Consider the following 25,812-nt stretch of genomic DNA (forward strand, 5'->3'; position numbering starts at 1 on the left):
TTTATTTTCTTGCCAGTCAAGGACAGATTATTTATTCATTTTCTTGGCAGTCGAATACGCATTATTTATTTTCAACATTTTCGAGGACAAATTATTATTTCCCGAATCTGCAAGCCGCCCCTCCCTTTGCAGAATCAAATGGTCGTCCCCTTAGATTGTACTAAACTTGTATAACTTTGAGGTTTTACTTCACTTTTTCTGTCTCGTTACATGTAAGTTGAGCTTAGCAAATTTTTCTAATGCCCTGAATTTGTTAAAATGCACTGAGAGTCAGTCAACACGTGGCCTTTTCAGTATTTAGAGGATGTTTTTGGTGCATTGTCTATTTGTCTGACTTGCTCTTTTTTTTTCTTTCGGTTCGTTTTTAGATGAGATGGTTCATGTGTGTGCTTCTTTGTATTTCACTGTCACAAGGTAAGACAAGGCCGTCATCAGGAGGAGGAGTGTGTTGGGTGCGTCAGTACCCTCTTTAAAAAATCGAGATTTTTTTTAAGCAAAGTAAATTCATTATTTAGTGTTTAAAATAATTTTCTTAAAAATGACTTCCAGAATATACCAGAGCCATCAAAATGGCACCCATTTTTAATTTTAACAAGATGTGTTTGTGAAACACTGATGCCCCCGTATGGCAGCTTATGGCGAAGGTTAAAGTTTCTTCAAATGCAAGTCAAAATCCAGGCCAAAAGATAAAAAAATGTTGATACCCTAAGAAAGGTCTTGTCTCGAGGAATACACCTGTGAAATTTGAAAGACCTAGATACAACTGTTCAAATGTTATGGCGAAGGTTAAAGTTTTTTAAATAAAAGTCAAACGTCAAGGTCAAGGTCAAAGTGGTTGGTATCCAAAGGAAGATTTTGTCACAAGGATTACATATGTGAAGTATGAAAGCCCTAGCACCAACCATTCAAAAGTTATGGCCAAGGTTAAAGTTTTTCAAAAGTAGGTCAAACTCCTAGGTCAAGGTCAAAAGGTCAAAGTTGTGGTTGGTATCCAAAGGAAGGTCTTGTCGCAAGGATTACATATGTGAAGTATGAAAGCCCTAGGTCCAACCACTCAAAAGTTATGGCCAAGGTTAAAGTTTTTCAAAAGTAGGTCAAACTCCTAGGTCAAGGTCAAAGGGTCAAAGTGGTTGATATCCAGAGGAAGGTCTTGTCACAAGGAATACACATGTGAAGTTTGAAACCCTAAGCACCAACTGTTCAAAAATTATGGCCAAGGTTAAAGTTTTTCAAAAGTAGGTCAAACTCCAAGGTCAAGGTCAAAAGGTCAAAGTTGTTGGTATTCAAAGGAAGGCCTTGTCACAAAGAATACACATGTGAAGTTTGAAACCCCAAGCACCAACTGTTCAGAAGTTATGGCCAAGGTTAAAGTCTCATAAAATTTTGCAAAAGTGGGTCAAACTCCAAGGTCAAGGTCAAAAGGTCAAATATGATGATACCCAAAGAAAGGTCTTGTCACAAGGAATACACATGTGAAATATGAAAGTCATAGCTCCAACCAATCAAAAGTTATGGGCAAGGTTAAAGTTGACAACAGACAGAAAGAAAAACGGACAAACAGACAAACAGACAGACAGGACAAAAACAACATACCCCCGGGATCTTTCGATCCGGGGGCATAAAAATCCGTCTTTAGGAGTTGGAGTATCCCTCTACCCCCCCCCCCCCCCTCACCACCACCAAAATGGCACTCATTTTTAATAAAAATCCGTCTTTAGGAGTGGAAGTATCCCTCTAAGCGCCCATCCACCCCTTCCTTTCCAGAAACCTGGTGACAGCCCTCTGAGGGCGACACAGCTAGCCTAGCTGCTAGGCTAGATATTTAGGCTAGCTATCCTAAATAGCAGATAGGCTACATACGTTCAAAATCTTAGCTTTGTGTAGACCTACCCTGGCTGTCTACGTAGTCACTAAGATCCTTAACACACAGGCCCGAAGAACGCGGGGGATGGGGGGGGGGGGCCCTCACTTATTTCTGAGTGAAGTATTTTGCTATATAGTAAATTTTCCTTTAGATGCTGCCCCCCCCCCCCTCCACACACACACACACTTTTTATTAATATAAGGTCGAGCACTGTCAAATTCCAGGCTTTGGACAGTTAATTAGCTTTTTGTTTGTCAGATTAATTTGGGAAGCCCCCCCCTCCCAACACACACAAATTTTGAAACTGTTGCTACGGGCCTGACGCAGCTCTGTGTAAAAGAATCAACTATTCGAATGTCTGTTTCCTTAACTTCATCGGAGAATGAAATATTTTTATTTGATTTTTTAAAAATGTCTTTTTATATTCATTAATTTAGCAATTTAAATCTGCACAAATTACGTTCCTGAGTGAAAACTTTTAAAAGATAAAGATAGATTGATGGCCTGTACCTAATGTGGTAATCACCTTCAAGCAAACTATATAAAAAAGGTCCTTTTTTCGTCTTCCAGCTCAAAGTTGTTCTAAATATATTGATCTTATAATTGTTGTGGAGTCCTCCAATGCTACATCGTTGGTCACTGCCGACGGTAAACGGACATGGCACCCGGCAATCCAGCTGTTCCTTACAAGTCTGTTGGATGGCATCACTCTTGGTGCCGAGTTCTTCCGTGTAGCCATTGTGCTCTACAGTTCCGCGGTTGATGATGTTATGACTTTTTCTGTCGACAGACAGTTTGCACAACACGCCATCTCTTACTTGCGCCCGAACTTCGAAGGAGCAAATTTACATATGGGTCTTGAGGAAATGAACCGAATGTATCAGTACTACTCACGACCAGGCGCCACTAAGCGCGCTTTACTGGTCACTGGATCACAAATTGACGATGACTCTAGCACGTTTGCTGAAGTTTGGCAAGCACGTATCATGAATGTGGACCTCCTGGCTATTGGTTTTGGTGAAAACGTAATAGAAGAAGAGTTAAAGCAGATTGCTTCCGATTTTGCCGTGACCACCGATGATATTGGAATGCTGTATGCATTAGTTAACAGAGCCCTTCAGAGGGTATGTTTAGGCAAGTAAAAATCTTTCAAAATAAAAGGACATGGGCGAACAAGATGTGCAAAATGCCTTTACCTTCAAATATATCAATTCAAATTGTAAACAAAGTATTTAAAGCAAGTTTTAATTATTGAAAGGTATGAAATTATGACAAACAAAACTCTTCTGTGGAAACATTCTCTTGGCAAAAATAGTTCTTTGGTTTAAAAAAAGATTTAAGGATTTCTTGTGATTTGAACCCAAGCGATAAAAATCCTGTATCAGTTTTTTCTTCTTGGAGACTGCCACGCTAACCACTACACCACACAACTCATTACAGTTGAAGGCATTTAAATCTTGTTTGCGATATGACCCTTGAAAAACTAGACTTCAAATATTTCTCGGAAAGATATGAATTTTGTGCGTCATAAAAGTGTATTTTTAAGGTATAGAGTGGGTCCTTGCTCCATGTTTTTGTTAAGCTTTGAAGATATATCCTTTCAGCAAAAAAAAAGGAGCAAAGACCCACCTATATAGCTAAAAAGTGTTATATATGAAGAAATGATCATTTTTGCCCACTTTGGTGCTATTGCATAGACGAGTAAGTCTCATACTTGTGAGATTGTTGTAAATTGTGGAAATTTTACATACAGTATACATTGATGCTAACTGAAATATCAAAGAAAATTGTGTTATAATTGAGAATTAATTTTTCACTTTCTTAATTGTCGAACCAAAGGCATTTTACTCGACGTGTTCGCCCATCTTCTGTGTAGCCTAGCACCTTTTCGAGTCCAGATTTTAGTAAATGTGGTCCAGCGGTCGGCTTTTCATACGCAAGTAGTATAAATAAAATGAATCTTTTGCATTTGTGTCGTTCACCCATGCTCTTTACTACAAACTTTTGTATGTGAACCTTTTAGTTGCAGAGTCAATAATCTAAGCACTAAATAATCACGACTTTTGACTATTTAATTATATTTCTTACTCTTTTTCATGTCATTCCAAATTAGTCTTTCTCCCCGTTGTTTTTACTTCTATACTATATGTACTATTAATATTACAATTGTGTTGATATTCATTAATCGATTTTTAAAAAATATTTTTCTAGACCCAGTTGACGGCATTTGGTCTTCCTGGATGAACTGGAGCACGTGCACGGCTTCTTGTAATGGTGGCTATCGCTCACGTGCACGTTCCTGCAATTCACCTCGGCCCTCCCTAGGCGGTCAGCTTTGTGATGGCATGCCAAGTCAGACAGAAATCTGCAACACACACGGCTGCCAAGGTCTGAATAGTTTTTTGTCAATACCGATTTGACTATACATGAAATGTGTTTCGTGCATAAAGGAATACAAGCAACCGCGAGTGGTAAAAATTGCCTCAGGGGTAAATGTATAGGGTGGCTAAAAAGTTCGATTTAATATATATTTTTGTTTTTATCTTATATATTTTACATTTTAAACGGTTTTTAAATACTTAGGAATGGGCTAAAGCTCTCATCATGTCAAGACAAATTTTATGCTTAGGAATTTCGTTAAAATTTTCTTGAAAAGAAGATAATTTTAAGTTTTCTCTTACGATGAAATTAATGGTGATGTAGTTTGAAAAGTGTTTCTGGATATTGTTCACTTAATAGTTTTTTGGAGAACTGCTGTACAAGTATTGTCTCTTTAGATGAATGGGGAGTAGGGATTTGGTCTACGTGGAGTGACTGTTCCATTTCATGTGGGTCAGGCAGACAAGTAAGGACCCGCTGGTGCCAGGGACAGTGTGGGGGCAAGGAGGCAGACACGGAGTTCCAGTCCTGCTCCAAAGCAGACTGTCCTTCTCCTGGTAGGTCTGATAATCTAATCACCTGGTAGGTCTGATAATCAATCAAGTGGACCACCATCCATAATAGAGAGGATTGACTACATGACATGTATTTTCCGGAGATTCATGTTACTTGACATCACCTTTCTAATAACTTTCTAGTTGATGGTGCTTGGACTGAGTGGGAAGCAAGGAGTTCTTGTGAATGTCACACAAAGACACGTCAAAGACAACGGGAATGTTCAAATCCTCCACCATCCAACGGTGGCAAACCTTGCTCTGGTTCCTCAGAAAGTAGACAAGCCTGTCCCCAAATTGATACAACACAGTGCCCCGGTAATATTCAGAAAAAAGTTTCAAATCAAATCCATTTTACAATGCATACACAGGTGCCCCCTTTTTCGGCACATATTCCTGACTTTCTGATCATTACAATACGTCCCAAAAAGCAACTCACAAAACGCAACAGCCTAACAGTTTAAAACGAGCATAGTATCCAGGATACACTAACCCCCTCCCCCCGGAAAAAAAAACATTATGTAAGATATACTTTGTTTGGATCACATTCTAATATTTAGTCTGGATATTAAATTAATTGGTTGGGAATGGGTCTTCTTTTAGAGAACGGTAGCTGGTCGTCATGGTCGGAGTGGAGCACATGTTCAAAGTCTTGTGGGGAAGGAATTTCATCTCGAACGCGACATTGTAACAGACCGCCGCCACGTAATGGCGGAGCATATTGCTCCGGGACGAAGTTTGATCAACGTAGATGCAATCTATACGCATTGTGTCAAGGTACCTTGATCAGAAGATATTACTTGTATTCAGTAATAGCTTTTAAGTGTATGCGTTGTTATAATGATTTTATATTCGCAGATTGTCCATACAAACCCTCACAACAAGGAGACAATTGGTACTTGATGATCCTCTACGACTCTTGGGTACCACAGCGCTGTTCTGATGGTGACGTTTTCTCCGCGAATGTTTGCAAATGTATTGCAAACAAAAACATCGCCGACGCTCCAAGTAAGAATCTTTGGCAGCCTTCTACCAAAATTCTAACTTTATAGATCAGAAAAATAATACATTGTGTAACATTTTTTAATACCATTTTTTTTGTCAAAGGATGTGATAAAGTTTTAAATCTGGATTTTCTGTCAAATGCCGAAAATGCTCAGAAACTGGAGTCAATGTACGATACTTTACGATACGACGGAAAAGGGAATGCAGTGTTCAATAAAGACACTAGAATAGTTTTATGGCAGTTTTATCAAATGGAGCTGGACTCCGGATTTAGACTGTCTGTCAGAGTGAAACCAAACGGTGACCTTCATTCATCAATGACTTTATTAAGCTATGGAGACTGTGCCTCAAACATGCATCCGTCCGTAACGATCATGTTTCAAACTCTTGAAGAAAAAATTGTGAAAGTGATATTTGGACTTTCTTTACAAAACAAAAGAATGATGTCCTTTCTTAATGTAACCTCCAAGGTAAGTTTATATACAACACATTCTTATTTTGTGCTTCTTTTGAGGTTTTATTTTGCGTTAGTACTGTTTGCCTTGATAATTAAGTTTCATGTATATCTTTACATTTTTAGGTAGATGACCACCTTGATTTAACTCTCCACTTCACTGGAAGAAGCTTTGGAGGTGAAGTGAACAAGAAACTCTCAACGATCACATTTTCTGAAACAGGTAAATTATACCTTGATCTATACTTTTAATTATACATACAGATTCAATCGAACATTAGAAAATTTTTAAAAAGTTGTGACAGGAAATGAGGAATCCAATCTGTATGATGTACAAGTAAATGATAAGGCCACTTTTCTCTCTCTTTCTCCATCTCAGGGAGGAAGAATTTGATCGAAAAATGTGCAATTGCAAGTGAAGGGTGCCATTGTGAAACATTACATTGTCACCTCCCACTTCCTCACTGTCACCCTTGCATTCTTTGCTCCTACCCTCCATACATTTCCTCACTGTCACCCTTGCATTCTTTGCTCCTCTTCTCTATACACTTCCTCACTGTCACCCTTGCATTCTTTGCTCCTCCCCTTCATACACTTCTTCACTGTCACCCTTGCATTCTTTGCTCCTCCCCTTCATACACTTCCTCACTGTCACCCTTGCATTCTTTGCTCCTCCCCTTCATACACTTCCTCACTGTCACCCTTGCATTCTTTGCTCCTCCTTTCCATACACTTCTTCACTTCTACCCTTGCATTCTTTGCTCCTCCCCTTCATACACTTCCTCACTGTAGTGTTACCCTTGCATTCTTTGCTCCTCCTTTCCATACACTTCTTCACTTCTACCCTTGCATTCTTTGCTCCTCCCCTTCATACACTTCCTCACTGTCACCCTTGCATTCTTTGCTCCTCTTCTCTATACACTTACTCACTGTCATCCTTGCATTCTTTGCTCCTCCCCTCCATACACTTCCTCACTGTCATCCTTTGCATTCTTTGCTCCTCCTCTCCATACACTTCCTCACTGTCATCCTTGCATTCTTTGCTCCTCCCCTTAATACACTTCCTCACTGTCATCCTTGCATTCTTTGCTCCTCCCCTCCATACACTTCCTCACTGTCACCCTTGCCTTCTTTGCTCCTCTACTCTATACACTTCCTCACTGTCACCCTTACATTCTTTGCTCCTCCTCTCCATACACTTCCTCACTGTCATCCTTGCATTCTTTGCTCCTCCTCTCCATACACTTCCTCACTGTCACCCTTGCATTCTTTGCTCCTCCCCTTCATACACTTCCTCACTGTCACCCTTGCATTCTTTGCTCCTCTTCTCTATACACTTCCTCACTGTCATCCTTGCATTCTTTGCTCCTCCCCTCCATACACTTCCTCACTGTCATCCTTTGCATTCTTTGCTCCTCCTCTCCATACACTTCGTCACAGTCATCCTTGCATTCTTTGCTCCTCCCCTTAATACACTTCCTCATCGTCACCCTTGCATTCTTTGCTCCTCTTCTCTATACACTTCCTCACTGTCATCCTTGCATTCTTTGCTCCTCCCCTCCATACACTTCCTCACTGTCACCCTTGCATTCTTTGCTCCTCTACTCTATACAATTCCTCACTGTCACCCTTACATTCTTTGCTCCTCCTCTCCATACACTTCCTCACTGTCATCCTTGCATTCTTTGCTCCTCTTCTCCATACACTTCTTCACTTCTACCCTTGCATTCTACCCTTGCATTCTTTGCTCCTCCCCTTCATACACTTCCTCACTGTCACCCTTGCATTCTTTGCTCCTCTTCTCTATACACTTCCTCACTGTCACCCTTGCATTCTTTGCTCCTCCCCTTCATACACTTCCTCACTGTCACCCTTGCATTCTTTGCTCCTCCCCTTCATACACTTCCTCACTGTCACCCTTACATTCTTTGCTCCTCTACTCTATACACTTCCTCACTGTCACCCTTACATTCTTTGCTCCTCCTCTCCATACACTTCCTCACTGTCATCCTTGCATTCTTTGCTCCTCCTCTCCATACACTTCCTCACTGTCATCCTTGCATTCTTTGCTCCTCCCCTTCATACACTTCCTCACTGTTACCCTTGCATTCTTTGCTCCTCCTCTCCATACTCTTCCTCACTGTCACCCCTGCATTCTTTGCTCCTCCTCTCCATACACTTCCTCACTGTAGTGTTACCCTTGCATTCTTTGCTCCTCCCCTTCATACACTTCCACATCCCTCCCCCCATTTCCTTTGTTGCCATCACATTCTTGCTCAATTTTACCAACATTCTAATAAGATGGGAGCAAATGACCCTATCAGTTAATCATGTATGTTTCCTTTTTAACAGAATATTTACAAAGGCAGCGAGGTCCTTTGGTGTTAGGAAAAAATGTATGTTCCAACTCTCCTGGTTTTCAAGGACTTATAAATCAGGTATTTTTTTTTTCAATTTACCTGTGCTGAAAGCTTAATTGAGCTTTTCTGATCGAAAGGTGTCTGTCATTCGTTTATCATGTGTTGTTATTCAAAACTTTTCATATTTTCAACTTCTCAAAAACCAGTGGGCCATTTTCAACCAAACTTGCTACAAAGCATCCTTAGTTAAGGGGATTAAAGTTTCTTCAAATGAAAGGGCAACAACCTCTTTCAAGGGGAGATGATTAAGAATTGGTAAAAATTTAATGGCATCTTTTAAAAATCTTCACAAGAATCACCGAGCCAGAAAAATAAAACTTTGAAATGAAATGTAGATTCAGATTTGTTCAAATCATGACTCCCAGGGCTAGGATGGGGCCAAAATAGACCAAGTTTTACATTGGAATATATACAGAAAAATCTCTTTCTGAAGAACAGTAAAGTCATGATTAGTCATATTGATATGGAAGCATTCTCAAATGGTGAAGACTCAGGTTTGTTTAAATCCTGTCCCCCAAAGCTAGGGTGGGGCAACAATGGGCAACATTTTACTTAGAAACCGTTTCTTTAAAACTATGCAAATTGAAGAAAAATGAGATCAAGGTCAAAGAGAAAGGTCAAGGTCAACGGTTTTTGATGCAGTAGAATAGCTCTCACTAAAACGTATCTGCATATTAAGTTTGACAAAATATCTTGAATGGTTTCTGCATATTAAGTTTGACAAAATATCTTGAATGGTTTATTTAAAACTGAGTTAAACACTTATTTAAGAAAGGTGAGGTTAAGGTCAAAAGAAACCTCAAGGTCAAAAAATGTTGATGCAGTTGAGTATATATTAGCGTATGGTGTTTGATAAAAATATCACGAATGGTTTCTTTAAAACTGAGTTAAACACTAATTTAAGAAAAGTGAGGTCAAGGTCAAAGGAAAGGTCGAGGTCAAAAATGTTGATTCAGTTGAATAGCTCTCAGTAGTATGTATCAGCATATGAGGTTTGAAAGCACCATCTTTAACATTTCTTTAAAACTGACTTATATACTAATTTAAGAAAAGTGAGGTCAAGGTTAAAGAAAAGGTCAAGGTCAAAAAATGTTGATGCAGTTGAAAAGTTCTCATCAATATGTATCAGCATATGAAGTTTGATAAAAATATCTTGAACAATTTATTTAAAATTGAGCTTTGAACTGAGCTAAACACAAAGCGTGTTGGAAGGACGGAAGACGGACATTACAAACTCTATAAGCCCTGGTCATATTCATGACGGGACATAAAATATCTTCTCTAAAACAGCAGGACCATGTCAGTCATATTGATATTGAAACAGCCCAATGTTGTGTTGATTTAACTTTATCTATTTCCCAACAAGGAATCAATTAAAGAGGGAAATTAAAAAAAAAATCTGCTAGCATAAAGAAACTCAGGTATGAATTGTGGCCCATGGGCCTCTCATTTAAGCAATCAAGTTAGAATTCTTGCTACAAAAGGTAAAACTGTCCATATTTTAATGCATCAACTTCACTGGTATTATGAATTAAAGGTGCATTGAGACTAAAACAATCACTTCTGAGTTGCACATATTTCAAAGTTCTACAACTACTTACTTTTAAACACTCAAAATTCCTCATGCACACATTTTTTTTCAGATACAACTCTACAGCTGTTAACATCCTGTGTGTGCTTCATCTTCTCCCAATAATACAAAGGAAAAAAACCCCAAAATTCTCAAACTGTAGACATTTCATTTTCGATTTTTTAGGAAATGTTATTATATGACATGAGCATTCATATTCAGAGCAACATCAATCTCAGTGATAAAAGTTTGATACAAATGAAATTACATGTATTTGCATATAAATGTCCATATGATGTTTTTCAGTGTGTGAATTGCTTGATATTTATCATTAAAACCTGTATAAACTTAATGATAGTAGTTCAGTTATAAATATGTACCAGCAGTATCAAATGGGATTACATTACTGTTGGTATTACACATATCACCCTGTTGTAGAGATCTGGATCAACATGATACTTAAGATTCAGACTACAGAAAAGTGCAATGTATTACATTATACCAAACAAAAAACTGACATTCCACACACTTTTAGTCTACAATTATTTATCTACAATTAACATCTTATATGTATATATAACGAGATACTTCATAACACTGATGATATGAGGCACAGAATGGAAAGCATGACAATATACATGTGCAATAAAACATCTAAGATACATTTTAAAACAAACAGCACAAGTTATGATTAAGCATGTAAGTAGAATAAGAAAATAAATTAATATAAATGGGAGCAGAATTTAATAAATCAAATTTGTTCTTAATTTTTCAAATTCTGTTCCCACTATGAATGTACGAAGAAAAATCACAAAAACATATATTCACCTACTATCTATTAAAAAAATCCAAAACTTTCACGTATTCACCTACTAATTTATGAAATACACCCAATACACCTGAATCAAATTTTAATATCCTTATACTGTATACAGCCTTTATATCTGCAACATTTACCTTTAAAATGTGAAAATTATATGGTAAATTTTTATTTACGAGTGTAATGAAATATCAAAGAAAGGGAAGAAATTCATGAACTCAAACCAAGAAGTATAGAAATGTAAACATTGAGCAAAATGAAAGATGTATACAGTATACACTCTATCCATATCATACATGTATATCATGTGTGTGTTTTGTTCGATCCCTGCAGCATTTAACAAAATCGAACAATATTAACCAGATTTCCTTCTCATATTGAGTCTGATGTAAGCACAATAAAATCATATAAAGTCAGTTAACTACACATATCAAATACGCTAAGACACTCTGATATACTGTATACAGTGTTATTTTCACCCCGTGTTATTTTTGCCCTTGTGCACTTGCGAACATTGTTGCCCCTTATAAATTCGCCCAGTCACAGTTCTGTTTAAGGAATTATACTGTGTTCTTTGAATTTGCCCTGTTTTAAATTTGCCCATCTGTGATAAGGGCAAAAGGGGCTAAAATAAAATGGGTGAAAATTTTCCTGTATACAATAAATATATTTGTGTTGTTGAGTAATGGAGACTAGATGGTTTTTCGAGAAGGCCATGTCTTGGTGTAATTATGTCCCTGGTTGTAGTGGTTGTGTTAGGATGAGGAGGTGACAGATTTAGAGATGGAGACACTGGAGGAGGGTCGTATCAGAGGAGGAGGCTGTTGTAAAATTGTCCTCTGGGGAGGATTCAATCTGTCAAAAGAAAGAAAAATCAAGTTCACAGGGTTTAACATGAACATTTACATTTGCATATGTTTTTTCCATTATACAACATTATTTGAGCAAGGCAAATTTATGTCTGTGTATAAACAGGTTCGTCACCTGAACATAAATTCATTGTCTAGTGATAAACAATTGACATAATTTCATAATGACATCGTAAGTGGTTGACATGTTCAACACATTTAATTTATACCATTGAGGTTTTAAAAAAAAAAAAGTAATGACCAAGAACAATAGTGTTCCATTTAAGATAAGTCATACATTTAATTTATACCATTGAGGTTTTAAAAAAAAAAAAGTAATGACCAAGAACAATAGTGTTCCATTTAAGATAAGTCATACGTAAAAGATTTCAACATTAAAAAAGAAGCAACGAAATTTCACATGGTTTTATTTTGGGAAAAAAGCAACTTAAATTGGGGAAAAAATTGGTAATTTTTGTGAGAGGAAAGGACAGATATTCGGCCCTAAATTGGGTGTAGAAAAATGGGTAATTCTTGATTATTTCTTTTTTAATTAAACCCCTCCCCTTCCATAAAAAGAAGGAGACGAAGGATTACCCTGAAATTTCATTAGTTTCATATGAAAATTGTATCTGTGATCAAAGCACAACATTTTTTATCTGAATATTTTAAAGTTATATTGCTTTTAAATTGGCTACATAACATTCAGATTACCGGTCTATTTTATAATTTTGCATTCGCCAAACACGTCATATTGTTTTGTTCTCCTTTTATGTAAAAAAAAAAATTAAAATATTTAAAAATAAAAATCATCATGTTATTATTGATACCGTTTTCAGAGCTCTAAAATGTGGGAGATGTTTGTTTTCCCTCCCTTTAGTTGAGTTATTTCTCCTGTTTTCTGAAAAATTATAATTTTTTCACTGGTTTTGATCTAATAAAAGCGCTCTTCCCATGAGGTCGGAGCTTCGTTGCATGTATTAGCTCTAGAATTACCACAGTTATCCAAGTAGGATTGTACCATCTAATGAGGGAAAGTTGAAAAGAACCACTTAGAGGGAAACGGGTTGACCACGAATACACAGATACATTTACGGTGAGACCTGATGAACTCAAGAACTGAAGACTATGATATATACAAAGTAAGTACCAAAAGTGAAAAAAAATGTTTATTGACTATCTGAATTCAAGATTATCTCATTGCAGCAAACTGTCCCACCTTCTGTCACTGTCAACAGTGTCGGTTCCCATTTCCTCGAATCAAAACAAAACATTTCATATAACTGTACAGTGTACATATTGTACACATGAATAATTTTAAAATAGATGAAGAATTTAAAGTTTGATACATTGAAGTTTGATATGGACAAATACGAAATTTCCATTTTATCTGTAGAAGTAACATGTTCTTCTGTGGTCCTTTTCACAAAAAATCTTACGACTAAGATAAAACTTTGACAACTTTATAATTTTTTGTTTAATAAAGATATTATTTTTTTTCTAAAATATTATTTGCAATTGTAATTTAATTTATGTAATAGAAACATATAGTTTTGTGACCTACTACAGCTTAGATACTTGTTAGAGCAAAGGAAAATTTTTGTCTTAGTTGTAGGATTTTTTGTGAAAAGGGCCACTGGTCTCTGACCAGTAGAGCTATAAACTGAATCTGCATGTACAGCCTATTCCACTTGTATTGAAATATTATTTTAAATATCACTTATTTTTAAGTAAAACTAAATCCACAGTCTGTTTCTCATTTTCTTTGCAATAAAATATCTGTTAAATTGAAATCACTTATATTGAATTATTGATTATTTTGAAGCAAATTATCGTCCGCTGAGCTAATGAGTTGCTTTTATAATGGTTATATTGAAGTCCCCATGGCCAGTGGTTGGTGACATTGCAATTATACAGATAGATGCTAAGGTGTCAGAAGATAAAATTTCACCTAATACGTTTTCATTGCATGTTTCAATATATAAGAAATAATTTACTGAGGGGTATTACATTTACATATGATCACAAATTGATGGTGCTTTTGAACAGCCATTTGAACACACACTTGTGTAAGTGAGTAATCACGAGAAAGAAAAACATTATCCTGAAATACCTAAAATGAATCAATGTCAACCCAAGATAAAATGTGAAATCTGAATCCAAATTAGTGAAGGATTTTGGGATAAATCCGAGCACACTCTAGCAAAGATATACTTGTACAAGCAGCATGCTTGTGTTATTGAAGCCTTCGAGTCCAAGCGAGCCTGGTGACTTTTCCCCTAACTGATTAAGACTAAGATTAGAAAATTATACCAAAAATTGAATGCTGAAATCAAATGGCTTTTTTCAAATAAAACTTTTATGAACAAACTATTTCATTTCCCTATTAAAATGTCGTAGATTTAATCGTGTGATTGGGGTTTGTCGATGCATTTTAAATCTAGATCAGGATTTTGAAACATCTTTTTAGACCAAGTTCACATATTTATTGAAAGAAATGTGTTAGTCCCTTGAATTTTAATATATCCAAAATAGACTGTATTAAGATGCTTGCAAAGTAATCTATTGCAGCCTTGCAATATCACCCTTGTCATGGGGTTAAAGACTTAATAAACACTACATAGGAATGATTGCATATTAATTACATGTAGACTGAGACCTATTGTAGCCCTATCCTAGCCTGATGAACAATATAAAATAACTTGAACATTACATAGCAATGCTTGACAATTAGTTTGACACATCACCCAAGTTCTTTGAAGGATACAATTACATGATAAGAAGGTGAGCACAAAACTGTGACATAAGAATGGAAATTAAGTCTATATGGTCAATGCTTTATTTTTCTCCATGAAATTTGAATGTATACTGTAAACGTACTTTTTTCCAAAGAGTCATAATTCTACAAAATCACAATATCTGTTCAATTAGTGGGCAGAAAATTACTCTGATGTTTGGATTGTCACTGTATGACCTTCATGCATTTTAAGTACATTGAAACAAATTTCCACCAAAAATTTTATAACCATATACAAAGCCTAAATAAATCCCACATGGGAAAAATAAGGTCTGCAGTACTGTGTGACATAAATTACTTCATATTTAATGCTAAAACTGTCATATTTACAGTAGAAAAAGATTCATAGATTAATAATAGGCACAGAAATTAAGTTTAAATAGGAAGTATACTGACTCAGCTACTGTCAGAATAAACAAAAAGAAAAATAACAGAAATCTGTATGGGAGATATTTCAGAAGTTGATGCTTGATGTCACTGAAGATTTCAATGTGATGACATGATAGATCTACAATTTTCCCTACCTAGTAGGCTATTAATGATGGCCAGCATCAACTTTCCATTGGCTGTGGGCTGATATAAAAGAGAAAACAAATGAAAGCAAACCCAAAAGCACATCAAAAAGAGGAAAAACAAAACATAAAAAATATATAGAATAAACCAAACTAGTTCAGAGAGATGAAAGAAACTGTTAAATACCTTGACTGTTGAGTAATCTGAGGAACCTTGAGTCCTGGGGTCTGAGGTTGTTTCAGAAGGGGAGGAGGGGCCGTAGAGGAGGCCGGTGAATTAGTACTGGTTGTAGAGTCCTCTATTCCATTGACCTCTTCCTTTAACTCTACCTCCATCTAAATATATCAATTAAGAAGAAAATAATGCAAAATTACAGCAATATTTACTTGTATAAACCCAAGTCATTTGACTTAAACAGACCGACTTTTTATGACCTGTAAATCTTTAGAATTAATATCAACTGACTAGTGTACATGTATAAAATAAATGAAGAGAAAGTTAAACCTTTTCTTCCTCTTTTTCGTCAGTGTCCAGCTTGTCTGAGGAGTCAGTTTTTCCATGTTCTGCTTCGTATTCAGCAAGAACTTCATCCAAATTGTAGCGTCTTCTAAAATTAACAAAGAAGCTACGGACATGAGCCTCTGTTTTGTTTCCAATTACCTCTGCAATTGCTTGAAAATCTTTTCCATATTTACGTACACCTGTCAAAATGAAAAAAAAAAATTGTTAATAGTTGACATATTTTTCTGAATTATTGCACATTACAGATTTCCTTCAGTTACATTCTTACTTCTTTGTCCTCAGACTCCTTTAACTATAAAGGATCTGAAGTGCACTTTAAATCAGCAGGGAAAATTCACACAACAGAATCTCATAGGTGTTACATGTATACTCATTGATAACAAGTGGTGTAACAATACAACAGTATATCATGATATGTTTGACTCAAAGTCAGTTACTGATACAGTAACCTAGAGAACCGTTTTCCCCCCTTCTATATGGTTTACAGATAATAATTAACAGCATTTAAGCAAGTTACAAATGAAACTACATTTTTAAAGATATAAAATTCTGTATAATTTATACTAAACCCTAAAGTTATTAAAAACATACTGAACCCTTCTAACTTTTGAGAAGTTGGTTTTTGTGAACTTTTTATGGAAAAAGACCTATCAGTACATATCATATTATGCAAGCCAAAAAATCAATATACAAAATATGTTTTTTGTGAATTAATGTTTATCCCTTGTGGTAACTATGATCCAATGAAAAAAACACTGACTCCCCTATACGACCTCATCTTGACCCCCTACTGGTCCTGATCTGAATAAAATTAAATTTGCAATACATAAAGATTCATGGAAATTAGTCTGTTGATGTGATGTTCTTGTTGAGAACATTTTATTCAAGATTCTATGTAAAAGTATTCTATGGCCTCATCCTATCACCGGGGGCCATGGTTTGAATGAGGATCATGACATATCAGTCTAACCATGGCCTTACTTTTAATAGATGTTTTTGCCCTAGCTTTACCAACAGTGTCATGATGTGGAGAAACTTAAACCTAATCTACAAGGAGCACTGCTATAAACTCTGATGCCTATACTGACAGGCTGCCTACATGGGATACCATTAATCTCAGCCACGCAAATGTCAAGATTATTATCACCCAAAAAGAACTTTTGTGTCAGTTTGAGCATTATGGCAGATATTCTAGAAAGGAAGTCAAAACTGTAACAAGTTCATGCATGGACATGTAGACTAAGGAAGATAATGAACAGATTTCAATAAGGAGAACTCAACAAAGTCTCTGGCTTTATGGTACTTTATACAACTTAATATGATTAAAGGTAATGACCCTCTGATAGGAGAGATAACTTCCACAGAATATTACCCAAAAATTCTCTTCTTCAGGTGTTATTTACCCAAATGTTTGTTCATTTACAATATTTCACACCTGTTGCAAGAAAAAGTTAATAACACAAACATTTTCTTGTATTTTCCTTTGCAAATATTATGAAAATTATTTATATTATTTTACCAAAACATTTACACTCCCCTTTTCTTAACTGTTATTAAATTAGAATATATGTTTATCTTTTAGTAAAAAATGTAAAAATTTCAATAATTTACATGCACCATATACATGTATAGATTTTTATTGTTGATCAACAAAATATTTAAAAAGGTAACTCTTAATGATGGACTCATTTTTTTTTTACCAACACAGAATACAATGTGTTTTCCCCACTTAAAAAGCATCTCTTCAATATGTTTTCTATTATAATTAGGTATGACAATGAAATTTATTTATATATATATACCTAATATTTTTAATTTTATGTCGTGATAATATATTATATTGCTCTTTCTTTTCACTGTCACATTTTCTTTACACCATAACAAATTACTTTCTAAGAAAGGAAGCCTCACTTCATGCTTTATACTTTTTCCCATTGGAATCTAAGGCTTTTGTTGTTGATGAAAATCAATGCTGGGAATTTCAATTTCTTTTTTTGATGAAATTTAGAACAGAGGGATATTAGACCTTTAATGGAGTCTCCAAAATTTTCAAAAGAAAAATAACCTTGAACAGCAAGAAGAAGTTCTTCATTTGTCCATCGAGCATTGATTCTTGGGTTAGTCTACAGAGAAACAAATGAAAATATCAAATATTTTACAGTATAAAAATGTGACATAAATGAGTATGAAATTGTGACACAAATGGGAGAAAAAAATGACATGTGACAATAAAGACAACTTGTATCCTGTTGTTTCCTGCTTACCTCTGGTGGTTTGACATCATCAATTCCAGCAGCCATCTTGTGTTTCTGAAGACTGAGCATCTGTTTATTATTCTGAACCTGTAAATATCACAACTTAATCAGTTCCAAGGTTCTGGAGCACATTATTTGGTCATCATGTTCTGGAAGATTTTTTTAAACATATTTTTTCTTTCTTGCAACCTAGGTCTAAAACTAAGGTCCATTTACAGTTATCACTTTTAACATTGGGTCAAATGTACCATTTTAATACTTCATTCAATATGTTTAAAATCATATGTTGTGCCTACACTGTACTCTGTTTGCCTCACATCAAGTGGTTATGCACCTTTTGAAGTCAGACTAGAACCATGACATATGATGGACACTTTCTATTTATCAAATGATACCTGTCTTTTAAGGGAAACCAGTTCCTGATCTAAAGATTTCAGCAGAGCCTCGGCTTGGCCTTGAGGACCATTAACAATGACCTGTAAATCATCATAGTTCAGGAACATGCCTCTGGGGGGCTTTCTCTTGTGCTTCATTGGATTATGTCGATGCTGTCCGTGGTCATGTCGTTTAGGACCTGCTGTTCGCATCACTCCTGTTCTCCTGTAAACAGAGCCATTAGTTTGTAATTTTTATCTATCAAAGTTTTATTTAGATGAGCCCTTTGGAAAATTAACACTCTGCATGGAATTATTGCGGACATTGGAAATAAAAAATATCACTTTTATTCTAGATATATGTAAAGGGGTGGTAAGAAAATTCCATCTGTCTTGTGCAATTTTAGAAATAAATGCCAGCAATGGTTTATCTAATAAACAATGAACTCACTTTTGAACTTTAAATTTATGTTCAAATTATGTTTGACTGAATCATGGGCAACAATTATCTCTGGTATATACCCCTAATGTTTTTCCATTTAAGAGTTGTAGATAGAACAATGATTTAATACTTTTGTACCCTGTGATCTTGATCTCATCATGATTTTGTTTCTTGTGGGGTAGGGTAATGAAGCTTAGTATATTAACTGTTAATGAAGCTTAATATATTAGCTATGAAGCAATTTTGTGGACCTCAAAAACATTGATGTTACAATACATATTTTTTGCAATACCTCCAATACTGATAACAAGAGTTACACAAGGATCCTTTGGGGGTTATATGAAGTTGAGTTGTACGAATGCCACAGTTCCCACAGGTGTCTTTTTCTTCTTTCTATAAATATTTATATTTGCATGTGATTATAGAGAGAGAGAGAGAGAAAGAGAGAGAGAGAGGATATTCAAAGTTTAGCATTGGATATGGAATTTATTTCACAAGTGGGACAGGATATTTTGATATTTTCATGAGTGCCAAGCACAGGTGAAAATATCAAAAAAATTGTCCCACAAGTGAAATAAATTCCATATCCAACTCCAAAAATATTGAATTTTCTGTTTATTACATTTTCTTTGATTTTCCCTTTGCCTCTGTCTTTCTGTAGCGCAGTGTCACAGGCTGTGACGTCATAGTTGAGCAGATGAGACATCATAGCTTAGCGATTGTGAGATTGAAAACATTGTAAACATTGATTTCAACAACATACCTGGAGAAACTTTGGCAGTTTTAGTCTCTGTCAGGATGGGTTTTTTTTACTCTCGCTATCTTATTACAGACCAGGAAGTATACTTTTTACAACATTCTTTGTGAAGGAAAGGAAAATCTCGAGTTTTGTTGCACTTCTGATATTCTGTCACACTGTGACAGAACAACTATATGATATTCTTTCACACTGTGACAGAACAACCATTTGATATTCTTTCACACTGCAACAGAACATCAATTTGATATTCTTTCACACTGTGACAGAATATCTCTTTTTTTCAATAAATAAATTACTGTATTTCACTGTATAAAATGTAATAATAGTATTTATACATTTGCTAATTAGATACTATCATGAACTGTAACAAAACTTAAAACGTTGCTGTGACGTCATGCCTTTGTTCTTGCAGTCTAAAAATTTACCTGTAGCCGTCCGATAATAATAATTAACAGTCCAATAATATATTATAGGACGGCAGTGATAACAAAATCGGACAGTAAAAAAACAACAACTAGAGTGAAATCAAGGTTTAATTTGTCCAGAAACCAAAAATTAACTTAGGGAGAAAAATTCCGGGAAAGCGAACGTGAGGAAATTATGTTGTTAAAAATAGCAAATCCAAGAAGAAGCTGGAGTTTTAACCTTCCTCAAAAGTAACACTTTCTATTCGGTTTTTGCAAAGTGTTTTCGATACAGCACCGTGAATAAGCCAATTTAAATCCATTTCTGATAAAGAACCAGTCTGCGAATCTCTTCATTTAACGAAATTTGATCGTCAATGACCGCACTTTTGAAATCCAAGATTTTCATTATATCATCCAATCAAAATTTTAGATAAAAATCCGAATTTTTACTTTAAATGCATTTTGAAGATATTATCCAACACTTTATCTGTATCAATCTCAAACGCACTTAATGAAAAAAAAAAATATTCCGAATCATAAAAAAATCCTTCTTCACCTGACCACTGTCCATAGTTCCTGCTAAGCCAAACGACTGCCTTTGAATGAATGAATGAAACAAAAGAGTTCACTCACTGATTTTACTGTCTAAAGAAAAAGAAAACTTTCTCTTTTCTTTTGTCTACTTATTAGATGGTTTCAGGTAGAAAACTATTGATGCCTGAACTCCTATTGGGTAATTATCGGACTCCTCCAGGTAACTTTTGGACATTTAAATAGCAATGTTTTAAGTAAGATATATGCCTCATACAATTCTATATGTAAAATTATCAGACTGTTTTCGGCCCTAACGGGCCTCAAACAGTCTGATAATTTTACATATAGAACAGTATTCGGCATATATCTATTACATAACAGAACTAGAGGTTCTCAGTCTATGCGAAAGTCTAAAATTTTTACAGGACATAATGTCTGGTAAAAATATATATTTTACCAGACCAAGCATTTACTTACCAGACAGACCTTTTTTCTTTAAATTTAATCATACATCATTATGATAGAGACTATTAAAAGGAGGGGGGATTCTCACTGTTAAATTGAACCTCAAATAAATCCAGATTTGAGATTATAAAAAAATTATTTTAGGGAAATGTACAAGCTTACTATTAATAATTTTCCTTTATAAAAGGTAATATACAATTCAAAACAATTTTTCCTTTTTCTGGTTATCTGACACATACAAACGAAATACACATTGTCAAAGACTTTTTTTAAACTTAAAATGCACTTTAAAATATACTTATTTCTTTCCTGAAGTAACTCATTGCAGTTACTCTTGTTTAATAATGAAAATAATTTTGCTCAAATGAATCTACGTATGAGCTATCTATGGATCTATATTCCATGACAGAGGAAATTCGAGTTAGAAATAAACGATCATGACAGGATTCTTATAGATTGAAATAAAACATTTATTACTGCTAAATGGATCAAATAAAGGATATGTGTGGACAATAAGACCATATGTACATGTAAATTCAGATTTTTAGGCCTTAATTTTTCATCGGACAATTGGTCCTGTATCCTGAATTTTTTTACCGACCCGAACCAAATTTTACCGGTAAAAACCGACGGTCCGGTCAGTGACTTTCGCATAGACTGGGTTCTGTGAGCAAGCTCACAAAATAATACCCTCTACTGCAAATTTGTTTAAAAGTGCCCATTCACATTTATTTTAAGTGTGCCCTTGAACTTGCCAAAATGACCTTGGTTAAAAAATATGATGCATCCTCTGGTCAAAAACAATCTTTAAGTGAGATATGGCTATCCAACGTTCTCCATTAGAAAATTATGGACCTGACATGACTTTTACACTTTTTCTGAGTGACTTGAACTTGTCATGACCTTGGGTCAAAATTATGACATACTTTAAGTTCACAAATAATCATTGTTTGAAATTTAAACTTCCAACAAATGACCTTGAACTTGTCAAAATGACCCTGAGTCAAAGTCATGACACATTTTAATAACATAATATTTGTGTGAAGTATGAACTAAATTGCTAATCCAGTTATAAACAGGACACAAATAGGAGTGAAACGGTTCACCGCGGTATCAATTCACCGCGGTATTTTTTCTCAGTTTGATACACGGTGCAAAATCTCTAATTTTCGGTTCGGTTCATTTTTCAGTCGGGATCGTTATTCAGTCAGGTTTGGCATAAGGTAAAACACGTTACTCAGTATAAATAAGTATAGAAAATGTAAATTTTTGATGACTGATACTGTATAGGGGGAAAATAACTCGCGGTGTTAATATTCGCTATATTCACGGTGTTGATAAATCCGTGAATTCAAGAAACAGTGAATAAGTTTTCAATAACCTCCATGCTATATTTGGTAATTTGAAAATAGATACGATAGGTATATATACGTAGATGCAGTACATTGTCATTCAGTAATTACGAGAAATAATTGTCATTCAATTATTTTAATTATCATGCTTTACTTTAATTCAATCAGCAGATAATAACCTGTAATCATTATAAAAAAAAGAAGAAGCTGTTTTACTAGACAACGCTGAATGTCTCATCAATCAAAACACATGGGACATTGGTTTTGATTACCCGTGCGTATCTAACGTTACTACGTAAATTTATTACCTGCATTATGAACTACGCTAGGTATATAAACGTGCAGTACATGGTCATTTCAGTATTACGAGTTGTACTTATCATTCAATTATTTTAATTATCACGCTTTACTTTAATTAAGATCAGCAGATAATAACCTGTATTTGTTTAAAAAAAGACTGTTTTAATAACCAATGTTATATGTTTCCTCTATCAAAAGACGTGGGTCAAGGGTTTTGATTATCCTTGCGTAACTATGTTACCACGTGTATTTGCATGTATTTGTTACCTGCATTATCATGCGTATTAGTTTTTATCGACATTTTGGTTTTTATAAATCATTCAAATAACTATCGAACTTGCTGAAGATGTGGAATTATATTATTTCGTCGACTTACATTAACACATTTTTTACCGTCCAGTAGTTTTTCGCCGCGATGTATTATACCTTCGGAAAGATCTTGGGGTGTACATGCACTCATGTAATAGCATATATGGGAAAGTCATCAATTAATTATTAAATCTAACTATTTTATATAAACCTACCCTGTGGTTGGTGAAGTGAATACATGACGCTGATTTATGTCGTTCTAGCTTTGCTATGGATTAAACATATATAGACAAGGGAGGTAACTTTTATTATATACCAATTCCGCGAATTCAACAAACCGCGATCGTGTCAGAGGAGAGAAAAACGTGAAAATTACAACCCGTGAAATTAATCCCCTATACAGTAGTTTGTTAAATAATTTTTGACAGTCAAAAAATTCTTATCAATTTCTTCTAGTCAATTTGCAAATAAAAATTCGTAAATTAAGTGACTAGATTTAGTAAAAGAAAGCATAAAACAAGGTTGAATTTGTTTCCTTCTATCAAAATGTATTGTATCGAGAATAACCGTACCGAGACAAAATTATACAATATGTATCGAACCGTGAAGGAGGTGTATCGTTTCACCCCTAGACACAAAGGAAAATATAGGGTGAGACCCCATTTTGTTCCCTGCTTAGAGGTATTTTTTAAAAATGATGCAATAGTTATCTATCTAAAACCTCTTGTCATACCTGTTATAAAATGTTTGTCTATACTGACCCATGTAATACCAAATGACCCATCACCCAACCCATTGCAGCATCTAATTAGGCATCTTATTCCAAAATGAGGTTACTATGACTGATTTAACCTGTCTTTGAGAAGCAACACACCTTTCACCTGGATGCATCTGTTGATATGGTTTGAAGATTCTAGTTCTAAAAGTGTATATGATATAAATTTGTGTATAAAATGATAAGAGGTATCTGAGGATTGCCACACCAAACTGATTTGTGAAACAAGAGGCCAATGGGCAACACAGCACCTGAACACTTTGGTTAGAGAAAAGCAAAAATCAGTTCAGTATTAAAGAGTCGTCCAACCCTACCCCAGGAGGGGCAAGGTCAAATTTACACTATGTAATGAAGCTTTCAGACAAACACAGGACACCCTTTGATCAGAAAAGCTCACTTCAGCCTTAGGCTCAGGTGAGCTAAAAAGGGTTTATAAATGTAAAAAAAAAAAAGGTAAACAATGATGCACAAATTTACCCCATTCTCTTTAGGAGTTTCTTCATCATCACCAGAGCGTTTTCCATTGGAATCCGACTCTTCATCACTGAATGGTAAACACATTTAACATAAATAACTTTCCTATCAAAGCACTGGAGTAGTTAATCAAGTTATGATGATGATAAAGGGAGCTAATTAGAACATCTCAAAAGGATTACAAGTCAATAGTTCATGATTTATGATTCAATTAAAGGGAGCTAATAAGTACCTCTCTCCTGTCTTGTTCAACTTTTTGGCCTGTTTGTCCATTAGACTTGTGCGAGATCGAGTTTTCTTCCAGGAGTAGTAATACTTGACTAGACTTGCTATGGATTTGTCTGGTAACTTTAGAGAAAGGAAAATTTTATAAAAATGCTACATCTGGGTACACTATTTCTTTTTTAATCAATAGAGAAAGAAAGTAGTCCATTGCAACAAAATTGTTCCTAAATTGCAAACAGTATAAAATTATTGAGTCACCTATTACTAAATATGTGTGGTAAATATAAAAGAAAACTCCACTTTGAAAACCATTCTCTGATTTGAGATACTTTTTAAAGGAAAGAATTGTTTGCTGTATCCATATCAATACCCTAAAATAGGGAAACTCCTTTCCTTTACCTTTATATTTTTATATATATCTTTGTGAGTTTAACACATTAATTTTGCAAGAAATTGAGTCTAGACATTGTGGTTTTAACCACTGAGTGAGAATTTGACAACTTTTTCTTTGAGGGTGCCTCATAATTCAAAAACAAATTATGGGAAAAGTTATGGGAAAGAAAGAACATTGTTACCTATGGGAAATTTATTAGTGGGCAGTACCCATCTATTAAATGATATTCTCCTTGAATAAATAAACAAATGACAAATACAATATTCTTAGGGATTAGGTTCTATAATATATACATGTCACATGACAATACAAAATGATGTCCATACCATTTGCCTAATTCTGTGGAAACTCTTTCCATGGAAACTAAATGCTTGTTCAAATAAAACTTTATCCTCCACTGTCCATTCATCAGGGAATGGGGTAAAATTGGGTAAATCTGCTAGAGCCTTCTCAATGTTGTGCTTGTGCCAAAATAACATCCCAAGTGCCTGGAAATATAAGTACGATATTTGTACTGTAATTTCTGAGGAATTCCTTCTTTTCAAAAATGTTGAAACAGTGACTTAATTTCTGCAGACCTGCCTACCCAATTGCAGAGGTGTAATCTTAATTCTCATTGTGGTGGAAATTCAGGGATAAAGGTGTAATCCATCATATTTTCCTGTTTTTATGTTTTACTGTGATTCCATATCTAAATACGCCTCTATGCTTTATATCATGTAATAATGGAAGAAAAATGTTGTCAACATAAAGTCCAATACACATGTATCGTTAATGCAGACATACAGACATTTTGGATCACCACGTACTAAACTTATTTGAACCTTTCACAATAAAGCATTTTTTCAACCACCACATCAATTCATTTAAATATCAAAAATGGAAGTGACATTCAAGTTTTCATCTTGAATTTAAAATATTTTAAGTTTGAAACAAAAGATGGATTGAGGGAATATTGAAGAAGATACAGAAATATGAGGGGAGATAATATGAGTGGGGA

The 25,812-nt window shown here is 35.0% G+C and overlaps 2 protein-coding genes across 3 annotated transcripts in view; one reads left to right on the forward strand and one right to left on the reverse strand.

Annotated features, from left to right (window-relative positions):
* Positions 1 to 10,481, forward strand: part of LOC133182041 (uncharacterized) — a 22,651-nt gene extending 12,170 nt beyond the window's left edge. The window contains exons 9-19 of the mRNA XM_061316748.1: positions 369 to 414; positions 2,435 to 2,938; positions 4,073 to 4,252; positions 4,642 to 4,800; positions 4,942 to 5,115; positions 5,401 to 5,574; positions 5,656 to 5,805; positions 5,905 to 6,272; positions 6,383 to 6,479; positions 8,609 to 8,694; positions 10,320 to 10,481. Of these exons, the coding sequence (XP_061172732.1) occupies positions 369 to 414; positions 2,435 to 2,938; positions 4,073 to 4,252; positions 4,642 to 4,800; positions 4,942 to 5,115; positions 5,401 to 5,574; positions 5,656 to 5,805; positions 5,905 to 6,272; positions 6,383 to 6,479; positions 8,609 to 8,694; positions 10,320 to 10,340 (1,959 nt within the window). The 3' untranslated portion in view covers positions 10,341 to 10,481. The remainder of the gene's footprint in view (positions 1 to 368; positions 415 to 2,434; positions 2,939 to 4,072; positions 4,253 to 4,641; positions 4,801 to 4,941; positions 5,116 to 5,400; positions 5,575 to 5,655; positions 5,806 to 5,904; positions 6,273 to 6,382; positions 6,480 to 8,608; positions 8,695 to 10,319) is intronic.
* The window catches only part of LOC133182040 (REST corepressor 1-like), an 18,833-nt gene continuing 3,416 nt past the window's right edge, over positions 10,396 to 25,812 (reverse strand). Inside the window, exons 5-15 of one of the 2 annotated variants that reach the window (XM_061316746.1) lie at positions 25,139 to 25,300; positions 24,426 to 24,541; positions 24,197 to 24,263; positions 19,110 to 19,210; positions 18,397 to 18,601; positions 18,011 to 18,088; positions 17,812 to 17,869; positions 15,729 to 15,925; positions 15,411 to 15,559; positions 15,236 to 15,284; positions 11,814 to 11,921 (exon numbers count right to left, since the gene is read on the reverse strand). In XM_061316746.1, coding sequence (XP_061172730.1) covers positions 15,263 to 15,284; positions 15,411 to 15,559; positions 15,729 to 15,925; positions 17,812 to 17,869; positions 18,011 to 18,088; positions 18,397 to 18,601; positions 19,110 to 19,210; positions 24,197 to 24,263; positions 24,426 to 24,541; positions 25,139 to 25,300 — 1,155 coding nt within the window. In that variant the 3' untranslated portion in view covers positions 11,814 to 11,921; positions 15,236 to 15,262. Of the gene's footprint in view, positions 11,922 to 15,235; positions 15,285 to 15,410; positions 15,560 to 15,728; positions 15,926 to 17,811; positions 17,870 to 18,010; positions 18,089 to 18,396; positions 18,602 to 19,109; positions 19,211 to 24,196; positions 24,264 to 24,425; positions 24,542 to 25,138; positions 25,301 to 25,812 lie in introns of both variants that reach the window. The other variant, XM_061316745.1, reaches the window with a different exon arrangement.

Source organism: Saccostrea echinata, unplaced genomic scaffold, assembly GCF_033153115.1.
Source record: "Saccostrea echinata isolate AGI-Se365-2 ecotype Australia unplaced genomic scaffold, CSIRO_AGI_Sech_v1 ptg000009l, whole genome shotgun sequence".
In the NCBI taxonomy this organism is placed as follows: domain Eukaryota; kingdom Metazoa; phylum Mollusca; class Bivalvia; order Ostreida; family Ostreidae; genus Saccostrea; species Saccostrea echinata.